Source organism: Capra hircus, chromosome 1 (assembly GCF_001704415.2).
Source record: "Capra hircus breed San Clemente chromosome 1, ASM170441v1, whole genome shotgun sequence".
Lineage (NCBI taxonomy): Eukaryota > Metazoa > Chordata > Mammalia > Artiodactyla > Bovidae > Capra > Capra hircus.
Window position 1 is genome coordinate 65,798,130 of NC_030808.1, and position 12,587 is coordinate 65,810,716.

General features: G+C 37.2%; 1 protein-coding gene across 1 annotated transcript in view; it reads right to left on the reverse strand.

Annotated features, from left to right (window-relative positions):
- The window catches only part of HCLS1 (hematopoietic cell-specific Lyn substrate 1), a 33,084-nt gene that overhangs the window by 9,393 nt on the left and 11,104 nt on the right, over positions 1 to 12,587 (reverse strand). The window contains exons 5-6 of the mRNA XM_005675001.3: positions 10,747 to 10,857; positions 8,871 to 8,925 (exon numbers count right to left, since the gene is read on the reverse strand). Of these exons, the coding sequence (XP_005675058.2) occupies positions 8,871 to 8,925; positions 10,747 to 10,857 (166 nt within the window). The remainder of the gene's footprint in view (positions 1 to 8,870; positions 8,926 to 10,746; positions 10,858 to 12,587) is intronic.

A 12,587-nucleotide genomic window follows, 5' to 3' on the forward strand; every position in this document is an offset into this window, starting at 1 on the left:
AGACCCTATTTAAAAGCAAATTTCATATATATATTTTTTATAATTTTTGTGATTGATTTTGTTCTGTATTTTTAATATTGTATTTTTGAGAGTCTAACCTTTACTCTAGATTTTTAATCTTTGCTTTTTGGTATTTGTTATCAATTTTGTACCTTTAAGAATCCAATCTTCAGTAGTATCCATTTTCACTTAGGGGTGTGATTACTGGCTTGATTGCTCTCTCCCCTTTTGACCCTCCCTTTTCTCTCCCAGGTCACCTCTATCTCCTCCCTTCCTCTTCTCTTCTCTGCTTAACTCTGTGAATCTCTCTGGGTGTTCCAGGCTGTGGAGAACACATAGGGCACTGATTACTGGCTAGATTGCCTCTCCCCTTTTGACTCCTCCCTCTTCTCTTTCTGGTCATGTCTATCTCCCTCCTCTCTCTTCTCTTCTCTATGTAACTCTGTGAATCTCTCTGGGTGTTCCAAACTGTGGGGAGCACATACAGAATTGATTACTGGCTAGATTGCTCTCTCCCATTTTGACTCTCCCTCTTCTCCTCCTGGTCACCTCTCTCTCTCCTCCTTCTTCTCTTCCCTATGCAACTCCGTGAAACTCTCTGGGTGTCCCTCGCTGTGGAGAATTGTTTCACCATTAACCTAGATGTTTTATCATTGGTGCTTATGGATGGAGAAGTCTTGAAGCTACTGTAAGAATAAGACTGAAAGCCAGAGGCGGGAGGCTTAAATCCAAAACTTGAGAACATCAGAGAACTCCTGATTCCAGGGAACATTAAAAGACAAGAGCTCATCCAAAAGCCTCCATACCTACACTGGAACCAAGCTCCACCCAAGAGCCAACAAGTTCCAGAGCAAGACATATCATGCTACTTCTCCAGCAAAGCAGGACTGCAGCACTGACCATTAAAAGAAAAGCTGTCCAAAACCATACCAAACCCATAGACACCCCAAAGTTCACTACTGGACACTTCATTGCACTCCAGAGAGAAGAAATCCAGCTCCACCCACCAGAACACAGATGCAAGCTCCCCTAACCAGGAAATCTTGACAAGCCACTAGTCCAACCCCACCCACAGGGAGCAACCTCCACAATAAAGAGGAACCACAAACTTCTAGCTTACAGAAAGGGCACCCCCAAACAGAGCAATCTAAACAAAATGAAAAGGCAGAGAAATATTCAGCAGGTAAAGGAACATGAAAAATGACCACCAAACAAACAAAAGAGGAGGAGATAGGGAGTTTATCTGAAAAAGAATTCAGACTAATGATAGTAAAGATGATCCAAAATCTTGAAAACAAAATGGAGTTACAGATAAATAGATTAGAGACAAGAATTGAGAAGATGCAATAAATGTTTAACAAGGACCTAGAAGAAATAAAGAAGAGTCAATCAATAATGAATAATGCAATAACTGAGATCAAAAGCACTCTGGAGGGAACCAACAGTAGAATAAGTGAGACAGAAGATAGAATAAGTGAGGTGGAAGATAGGATGGTGGAAATAAGTGAAGCAGAGAGGAAAAAAGAATTAAAAGAAATGAGGACAACCTCAGAGACCTCTGGGACCATGTTAAACACCCCAACATTCAAATCATAGGAGTCCCAGAAGAAGACAAAAAGAAAGCGTATGAAAAAATACTTGAGATAATAGTTGAAAACTTCCCTAAAATGGGGGAGGAAATATCCACCCAAGTCCAAGAAACCCAGAGAGTCCCAAGCAGGATAAACCCAAGGCAAAACAGCTCAAGACACATATTATTCAAACTAATGAAGATCAAACACGATGAGCAAACATTAAAAGCAGCAAGGGAAAAGCAACAAATAACACACAAGGGGATCCCCATAAAGATAACCGCTGATCTTTCAATAGAAACTCTTCAGGCCAGAAGGGAATGGCAGGACATCTTAAAGTGATGAAAGAGAAAAACATACAACCCAGATTACTATACCCAGCAAGGATCTCACTCAAATATGAAGGAGAAATCAAAAGCTTCACAGCCAAGCAAAAGCTGAAAGAATTCAGCACCACCAACCAGCTCTTCAACAAATGCTAAAGGATCTTCTCTAGACAGGAAACACAGAAAAGGTTTACAAACTTGAACCCAAAACAACAAAGTAAATGGCAATGGGATCATACTTATCAATAATTACCTTAAATATAAATGGGTTGAATGCCCCAACCAAAAGACAAAGACTGGCTGAACGGATACAAAAACAAGATCCCTATATATGCTGTCTACAAGAGACCCACCTCAAACCAAGGGACACAAACGAACTGAAAGTAAAGGTCTGGAAAAAGATATTTCATACAAATGGAGACCAAAAGAAAGCAGGAGTAGCAATACTCATATCAGATAAAATAGACTTTGAAATAAAGACCATGAAAAGAGACAAAGAAGGACACTATAAAGGATCAATCCAAGAAGAAGATAAAACAATTATAAATATATATGCCCCCAACATAGGAGCACCTCAGTACATAAGACAAATGCCAGCAAGTATGAAAGGGGAAATTAACAGTAACACAATAATCATGGGAAACTTTAATATCCCACTCACACCTATGGATAGATAAACCAAAAAGGAAAATTAGCAAGGAAACACAAACTTTAAATAATACAATGGGCCATTTAGACCTAATTGATATCTATAGGATATTTCACTCCAAAACAATGAATTTCACCTTTTCCTCCAGTGCACATGGAACATTCTCCAGGATAGATCACATCCTGGGTCATAAATCTAGCTTTAGCAAATTTTTAAAAATTGAAATAACTTCAAGCATCTTTTCTGATCACAATGCAGTAAGATTAGACGTCAACTACAGGAAAAAACTATTAAAAACACAAATATATGGAAGCTAAATAACATGCTTCTGAATAACCAATAAATCATGGAAGAAATAAAAAAAGAAATCAAAATACGCATAGAAACAAATGAAAACATGACAACCCAAAACCTATGGGATTCAATAAAAGCAGTGCTAAGGGGAAGGTTCATAGCATTACAAGCTTACCTCAAGAAACAAGAGAAAGACCAAATAAATAACATAACCTTACACCTAAAGCAACTAAAAAGAAGAAATGAAGAACCCAAGGGTTAGTAGAAGGAAAGAAATCTTAAAAATTAGGGCAGAAATAAATGAAAAAGAAACAAAGGAGACTATAGCAAAAATCAACAAAACTAAAAGCTGGTTCTTTGAGAAGATATATAAAATAGACAAACCAGACTCATCAAGAAAAAAAGGGAGAAGAATCAAATCAACAAAATTAGAAATGAAAATGGAGAAATCACAACAGACAACACAGAAGTACAAAGGATCATAAGAGACTACTATCAGCAACTATATGCCAATAAAATGGACACTGTGGAAGAAACGGACAAATTCCTAGAAAAGTATAACCTTCCAAAACTGAACCAGGAAGACATAGAAAATCTTACCAGACCCATCACACCACAGAAATAGAAACCATAATAAAAAATTTCCAGCAAACAAAAGCCCAGGACCAGATGGCTTCAGAGGCAAATTCTATCAAAAATTTAGAGAAGAGCTAACACCTATCCTACTTAAACGCTTCCAGAAAATTGCAGAGGAAGATAAACTTCCAAACTCACTCTATGAGGCCACCATCACCCTAATGCCAAAACCAGACAAAAATGCCACAAAAAAAGAAAACTACAGGCCAATATCGCTGATGGAAATAGGTGCAAAAATCCTCAACAAAATTCTAGCAAACAGAATGCAACAACATATTAAGAAGATCATACATCATGACCAAGTGGGCTTTATCCCAGGGATGCAAGGATTCATCAACATTCACAAATCAATCAATGTGATATACTACATTAACAGATTGAAGGATAAAAATCATATGATTATCTCAATAGATGCAGAGAAAGCCTTTGACAAAATTCAACACCCATTTATGATAAAATCTCTCCAGAAAGCAGGCATAGAAAGCACATACCTCAACATAATAAAAGCCATATATGATAAACCCACAGCAAACATTATCCTCAATGGTGAAAAATTGAAAGCATTTCCCCTAAAGTCAGGAACAAGACAAGGGTGCCCACTCTCACCACTACTATTCAACGTAGTTTTGAACATTTTAGCCATAGCAATCAGAGAAGAAAAAGAAATAAAAGGAATCCAGATTGGAAAAGAAGAAGTAAAACTCTCACTGTTTGCAGAGGACATGATCGTCTACATAGAAAACCCTAAAGACACCACCAGAAAATTACTAGAGCTAATCAATGAATACTGTAAAGTTGCAGGATATAAAAATACACAGAAATCCCTTGCATTCCTATACACTCACGAACAATGAGAAAACAGAAAGAGAAATTAAGGAAACAATTTCATTCACCATTGCAATGAAAAGAATAAAATACCCTTGAATAAATCTACCTAAGGCAATGGCACCCCACTCCAGTACCCTTACCTAGAAAATCCCATGGACGGAGGAGCCTTGTAGGCTACAGTCCATGGGGTCGCTAAGAGTTGGACACGACTGAGCGACTTCACTTTTACTTTTCACTTTCATGCATTGGAGAAGGAAATGGCAACCCACTCCAGTGTTCTTGCCTGGAGAATCCCAAGGACAGAGGAGACTGGTGGGCTTCCATCTATGGGGTCACACAGAGTCAGACATGACTGACACGACTTAACTTAAAGAAACAAAAGACCTATATATATAAAACTATAAAATACTGATTAAAAAAAGATGACGCAAATGGAGAAATATACTATGTTCATGGATTGGAAGAATCAATATAGTGAAAATAAGTTTACTACCCAAAGCAATCTATAGATTCAATGCAATCCCTATCAAGCTACCAGAGGTATTTTTCACAGGACTAGAACAAATAATTTCACAATTTGTATGGAAATACAAAAATCCTCGAATAACCAAAGCAGTCTTGAGAAAGAAGAATGTAACTGGAGGAATCAACCTGCCTGACCTCAGTCATCAAGACAAGTCATTAATACTGATACAAAGACAAACATACAGATCAGTGGAACAAAATAGAAAGCCGAGAGATAAATCCATGCACCTGTGAGCACCTTATCTTTGACAAAGGAGGCAAAAATATACAATGGAGAAAAGACAATCTCTTTAACAAGTGGTGCTGGGAAAACTGGTCAACCACCTGTAAAAGAATGAAACTAGAACACTTTCTAACACCATACCCAAAAATAAACTCAAAATTGATTAAAGATCTAAATGTAAGACCAGAAACTGTAAAACTCCTAGAGGGAAACATAAGCAAAAGACTCTCTGACATAAATCACAGCAAGATCCTGTATGACCTACCTCCCAGAGTAATGGAAATAAAAGCAAAAATAGACAAATTGGACCTAATCAAACTTAAAAGTTTTTGCACAATGAAGGAAACTATAAGCAAAGTGAAAAGACAGCCTTCAGAGTAGGAGAAAATACTAGCAAAAGAAGCAACTGACAAAGAATTAATCTGAAGAATATAGAAAGAGTTCATGCAACAACAACCCAATCAAAAAATGGGCCAAAAAACTAAACAGACATTTCTCCAAAGAAGACATACAGATGGCTAACAAACACATGAAAAGATGCTCAACATTGCTCATTATCAAGAAATGCAAATCAAAACCAAAATGAGGTACCATCTCATGCTGGTCAGAATGGCTGCTATCAAAAAGTCTACAAACAATAGATGCTAGAGAGGGTGTGGAGAAAAGGGAACCCTCTTACGCTGTTGGTGAGAATGCAAACTAGTACAGCCATGATGGAAAACAGTGGAGATTCCTTAAAAAACTGAAAATAGAACTGCCATACAACCCAGCAATCCCACTACTGGGCATACACACTGAAGAAACCAGAATTGAAAGAGACACATGTACCCCAGTGTTCACTGCAGCACTGTTTACAATAGCTAGGACATGGAAGCAACCTAGATGTCCATCAGCAGATGAATGGATAAGAAAGCTGTGGTACATATACACAATGGAGTATTACTCAGCTATTACAAAGAATTTATTTGAATCAGTTCTAACAAGGTGGATGAAACTGGAGCCTATTATACAGAGAGGAGTAAGTCAGAAAGAAAAATACCAATACAGCATATTAACAAATATATATGGAATTTAGAAAGATGGTAACAATGACCCTATATGCAAGACAGCAAAAGAGACACAGATATAAAGAACAGACTTTTGGACTCTGGGAGAAGCCGAGGGTGGGATGAATTGAGAGAACAGCGTTGAAACATATATATTACCATATGTGAAATAGATCACCAGTGCAAGTTCGATCCTCAAAACAGGGCACTCAAAGCTGGTGCACTGGGACAACCCAGAGGGATGGGATGGGGAGGGAGGTGGGAGGGGGTTCGGGATGGGGGACACATGTACACCCATGGCTGATTGATGTCATTGTATGGCAAAAACCACCAAAATATTGTAAAGTTATTAGCCTTCAATTAAATATACTAAAAAAATTTTTTTAAAGAACATTACTTATCAAAATATTTTGAATTCAGTCAAAGCAGTGCTCAGGGCAATAATACATACATTAGAAAATAAAAAAGTTCTGAAAATCAGTAATTTAATTTTCCACCTTAGGAAACTAGAAAAAGAAGAACAAATTAAACCAAAAGTAAGCAGAAAAAAGAAACAAGAATTAGAGAAAAAATCAGTGAAATTAAAAACTAGAAGCCAATAGAGAAAATCAAGAAAACCTAAAGCTTACTTGAAAAGATCAATAATATAGATAAGCCTCTAGTCAGGCTAACTAAGAAAAAAAGAGAGAACATAAATTACTCATACCAGAAATGAAAGAGGCTACATCACAGCAGATTCCAAGGAAACTAAAATAATAATAAAATAATACTATGAACAACTTTATACCCACAAATTTGATAACCTACATAAAATGGACCAGTTCCTTGAACGCTGCATCTGCCAAAACTTTCACAATCAGAAACAGATGATCTGAATAGGCTTGTATCTACTAAGTCCACAGTTTGGCAGTTTCTTACAAAATTAACATACCTTGTCATAGGATCCAGTGTTTGTACTTTTTGGTATTTATCCTAAAGAGTGGAAAATGTGTATCTACACAAAAACCTGTGCACAGAAGTTTTTAGCAGGTTTATTCATAATTACCAAAACTTGGAAGCAATTAAGATGTGTTTCAGTAGGTAAATGGGTAAAAAAAACTGTGGTCCATCTAAACAAAGGAATAATATTCAGGACTAAAAAGAAATTAGCTATCAAACTATGAAAAGACATGGAGGAAACGTAAATGCATATTACTTAGTGAAAGAATCCAATCTAGAAATGCTACATGGTATGTGATTTCAACCATATAATATCCTGTAGAAGGCAAAACTATGGAGACAGTATCAGTGGTTGCTGAGGAGTGAGGGAAATGAACAGGCAGAGCACAGAGGACTTTTAGGGCACTGAAAATACTTTGCATGACAATATAATGATAGATATACGTCACTATACTTTTGTCCAGACTCATAGAATGTACACTATCAAGAAAGAACCTTAAAGTAAACCATGGAATTTGAGTGATTTTGATATATCAACTTAGAATCATCCTTGACTTAAAGAAACCATTCTGATCAATAATGATGATAACAGGGAAGGCTATGCATGTGTAGGGGCAGAAGTGTATTAGAAATCTATGTACTTTTCTCTCAATTTTGTCATAAATCTAAAACTGATTTAAAAAAATAAAGTTTTTTTTTTTTTAGCATGTATGAGAGAGAAGAGAATGAAAAGTTCTAATACACACCTGAGTTCCTGAAGAAAGAATAAAAGAGAAGAGAGGAGAGGCACTACCCAAAGAGAAAATGTCATATTGAAAGTTATCTCTCAGGTTGAAGAGGAGCAGTAAGTCTCAGGTAGAATAATAAAAATAGATCTAATACTTGGACATAGACTGATTATATTTCAGGATATCAGAGACAAAGGGAAAATTTTTCATGAGACCAAAAAATAAAATAAAACAAAAATTTAAGAGACGAGACATATTACCTACAAAAGAATGTTGATTAGACAAACCCAAGAGAAATGCCAGAGATGATGGAATTGTATCTTCAACACGATGAAGGGAAAATAACAATGAAGAATGGATCAAAATAAATTTTTTTTCAGACAAAGCCTGAGAGTTCTTTCATAAGCTGTCACTGAAAGAATTATCAAAGGATATACTCTTGCAAGAAGGAAATAGAGGAAGCAAGGAGGAAACAATGAACTATAATAAACAATGATAAGCTAGGAAGTTGATAAACACACTTGGTCAGTTTAAATAAGCATTCACCTAGTAATAATAATGATTAATTTTGGGGGGTTTAAAAACAAACAGATAGAACCAATATACTGGATTACAATTATCCAGTTTTTACAAAGACTTTAGAATGTAGAAGAAATGTAATTAAATTATTCTAGGTTTCCTGTATTACTCATGAAGAAATAGTGACTAATTTTAAGTCACAGATACACATTAATAGTTAGGAATAACTTCTTAAAATGAAGGAGTAAAATATCTTATTTTTAATCCATTAAAGGGGAAAGGGGACTAAAAAATTGACCAATGATGTAGCAAGTGATGAAGGAGGGACTTCACTGGCAGTCCAGTGGGTAAGACTCCATGTTTCTACAACAGGGGGCACAGTTCAATCCTGGGTCCAGGAATTAAGGTCATGCATATCACATGGCATGGCCAAAGGACAATAATGCACTAAAGGAGAAAGAAGCAAGCACAGGCTTGGATTTCAAAATAAATAAAATAGTGGGGAACTGGGTCATGGAACTAAAGGGAGTTGATGGTTGTTGGGAGCTGAAATCTGAGCAGTCAGGTTGAAGTGCAGGGTCCTTGCCTTTCTGAGATGTGTGTTTCTCCACTTCTCCTTTGTAATCAAAACCAACTGCTGACTACAGAGAAAAGGAGAGAGAATCAGTTAGAGTCAGAGTCAATGTTTCCCCTTCCCTCACATACCCTAACACCTAACTCAGCCCAGGAGTTAGTTATAGGGGTTCAAAGCTGAGTATGGGAGTCCAGTGTAGAAACAAATAGTACCCTGACAGCTGGTGTAAAGGCAGCGTGCTACAGGGCAATGACCATGGACTCTGCACACAGATCTAGGTCCAAATCCTAACCTCACCTCCCTTTTTAAAGGTTTGTAACTTTTTTAATATTCCTGAACCTCAGGTTCTTCAAACATGAAATAAAAATAGGTATATCTGTCTTACTAACTCAACTTAATGATTCCAGTATATTTGGGATATTGTGAGGACTAAATGGGAAAGATATAGAGAGTGTAGTTCACTCATTAAGTCAGTGTTTTTCTTCCTAACTCTTACTAAACTAAAATGAGACAATAACTAGAAAAGTGCCTTGTGAACTATAAAGTACTGTGCACATGTTAAGAGATATCATCCTATGCTGGCTGATTACACTAAACTTCTCTTTTCTTACACAGCAGCTCAAACCCAGAGATGTGGATTTTGTTGGATAAGAGGCAGCCAGGAGAATCTGGATCCTAGCTGCTTTGGGACTGTATATCTTGGCGAATACCTAACATAGCTGTGTCCGCATATGGCTTAGTAATCATGAGTCTCTAAGCAAGTCTATATTTTGCATTTTAAAAGCTATTAGTATGTGTTTTTTCTTTATTTACAAGACACACTGGCTGTTAATGGAATTCAGTTTGTGGCTGGTGAGGCAGAAGATGAAAGAAATAACAATGAAAAAGTAGGCAAAGGCAGGAACGGGGCCAAGATGGAAGGGAAATTCTACCCTGATTAGAGAAGAACATTACAAGCTCCATATTTCCATTACTGCTTTTAAACATTATCCTCTATGGTTCTCCTTTACCTTACAGTATGTTTTTAATTTTTCTGTTTTTTTTTTTTTTAAACTACCTACAATTCAAATAACATTCTAACACTTAACTTTAAGGATTCAGGCCCACTTATTAACAACTGCAAGTTAAAAAAATTTTAAAGCTCAGGTAGCAGTGAAGATAGCCTTTCTGTGTGCTGCTGCAGGGCAGAGATACTATTTTGCACCATAAAAAATGAGCTCAAAGAAACTGATCTACTAAGGTATGAAAATGAGAACATGAATGAGTTATCAGTCTTACTCTCCTGACCACTCTGTCATCTGTACTTACACAGATCTGTATAAATCATCTGTACTTATACAAAACTACTCTTCGTACAAAGAATTCTTTGTACAAAGACGTCCTTAAAAACACCTGGACTGTAGCAAGTTGGTGCTAAATGCTGTGAAAAGTAACATTTACATGCTAAAAGTATTGTAACCTTAATTAGTTGTTTTACTTGATTATTTGCTACCATTGTAATACTATTTCAGCTGATATTTCTGTTTTCCTGAAAGGCATAAATATTTATAAGACTTTGCTATTAGGCCAAAGGAGGAGCTTTGGAATTTCCACTTTTCTCTTCATGCACACAGGATTGATAAAACCAATGGCTTAGGGATTCCTTATTCATAGTTTGAGAGTCTTCATCTCTTTTAAATGAACAGCTTTCAGCTCAGGACGTGGCCTCCAACAGTGGCACCAAAGAACTTGCTGATGTAGTTGTGTGGGAACCATTCTTATGATGGACCCTCCTTGAGACCACAGCCCCATCTTTCCACAGGAGAAGCACAGGCTACATTCAAGGTATCGTTGGTAAGTCCCACATGATCTGAGTTGGATGGCCCAGGGAGAGAGTGTTGTCACTTACCTTGTCTGCCCTATCCTTCTCAACTCCATATTTACCCCCAAAGCCTCTGGCAGCATCAGTCTGAGAAGAGTGCTTCTCCACCTCAGCAACATACTCATGGCCCACGGCACTCTGAGAAAAATCAAGATGGGAATGAGTAAGTAGATAAAAAATGACCAAAGGAAAAATAAAATGATGCAGAGATAGGACAGGATGTAATAATATAAGAAATTTCATTCTGGGTCATATTGATAACCTATGCTGATATATACTATACTGATAATCTGACAGTAGTGCCAAGGAACATGTAATGGGAGAGCAAGGTTACTTTTTCTGGAGCCTTGCACATCCTGATTCTTCTTTAATACCACTAGGAACCCATCCTTTAGGAAAGTCCCATAAGATGGGTTGGGAACCAGAAGGATAGAGACTGCATAGACAAAGTGGTGTTTAAACCAGAAACAAAAGAGGGTGAAACAAGGGCTTTGTGTATCAAAATAGGAATGAGGGCAGTTACTGAGGAGAGACCTAAGGGGACTGACAAGACGCCATAGCCAGGACTGAGTATTTCTCTAACACAACCAGGTGCTTTTGTTTTGGATCTTTGTTCCTGTAAGACCATCAGAATTCTGAAGTGCCACATGAGCCCTGATATTAAGTGACTGACTCTATACCAAATGGGGCTGGTAGACAATACAATGAGTAGTCATGACATAAAATTTAATTTTTTAAACACCCTCTTCCACTTCTTCCTCCTAGCATTTTCTACTTGGTTTTGAAAGGTATGTCCCTTTCAATGTTTTGATATGGATGCTTTAATAACCTTGAAATTGAATAATACTTCAAACCAAATGGGCTTCCCTGGTGGCTCAGATGCTAAAGAATCTGCCTGCAATGCAGGAGACCCAGGTTAAATCCCTGGGTTGGGAAGATCCCCCAGAGAATGAAATGGAAAACCACAACAGTATTCAAACCAAACAGTGATACCTTACAGAGTCTCAACTAAGAAGAAATTAGAAAGCTTCCTCTTCCTCCTGCATTTCCAATTCCATGCCGACATAAATACAGAGAGTGATGTGAAGCACTGCCCTATATGAGCTCCTGGGAGCTCACTTTGCAGTATTTTTGGGTCTGAGTAGGTCAACTTTGCTTGCTGAATTCAAGAATGAATGACTGCTTATCTACATTTCTTTTTCCTAGGAATTCTGTAGGAGAATACAATGTCTGGACTGCATTTTACACAATGACCAAACAAAACACTTCTTGAGGGTGGACTAAAGGTTTTCATTGAATTGTTTTTTCTCTGTGGAGATTAAACATTTTTTAATTATAGGAATATATCTCTATTTTTGAGGTTAGGAAAATCAATGGAAAAATATGATTCACCATACAAGCTTTTTTGTATCATACTTTCATAGTATCTAGTGGATAAAGGAAAGATAATATTATATTCAAGGGCATCTAATAGATAAAACCCCATCAATATTTTTCACACCTATGTGCAAATCATAAGTGATGTGTCAGTTCAGTTCAGTTCGTGTCCAACTCTTTGCAACCCCATGAATTGCAGCACTCCAGGCCACCCTGTCCATCACCAACTCCCGGAGTTCACTCAAACTCATGTCCATTGAGTCGGTGATGCCATCCAGCCATCTCTCCCTCTGTCGTTCCCTTCTTTTCCTGCCCCCAATCCCTCCCAGCATCAGAGTCTTTTCCAATGAGTCAACGAATGTATAAAAAAACCCCACTAAACATACAGTAAACAGTAAAAGAAGTTGCAGCAAAGACATAATACACATACATTTTAAAGCAGTAAATGACTTTAACACCTGTTTTCCCCTTCTCTATGTGTGTTCTGTGTC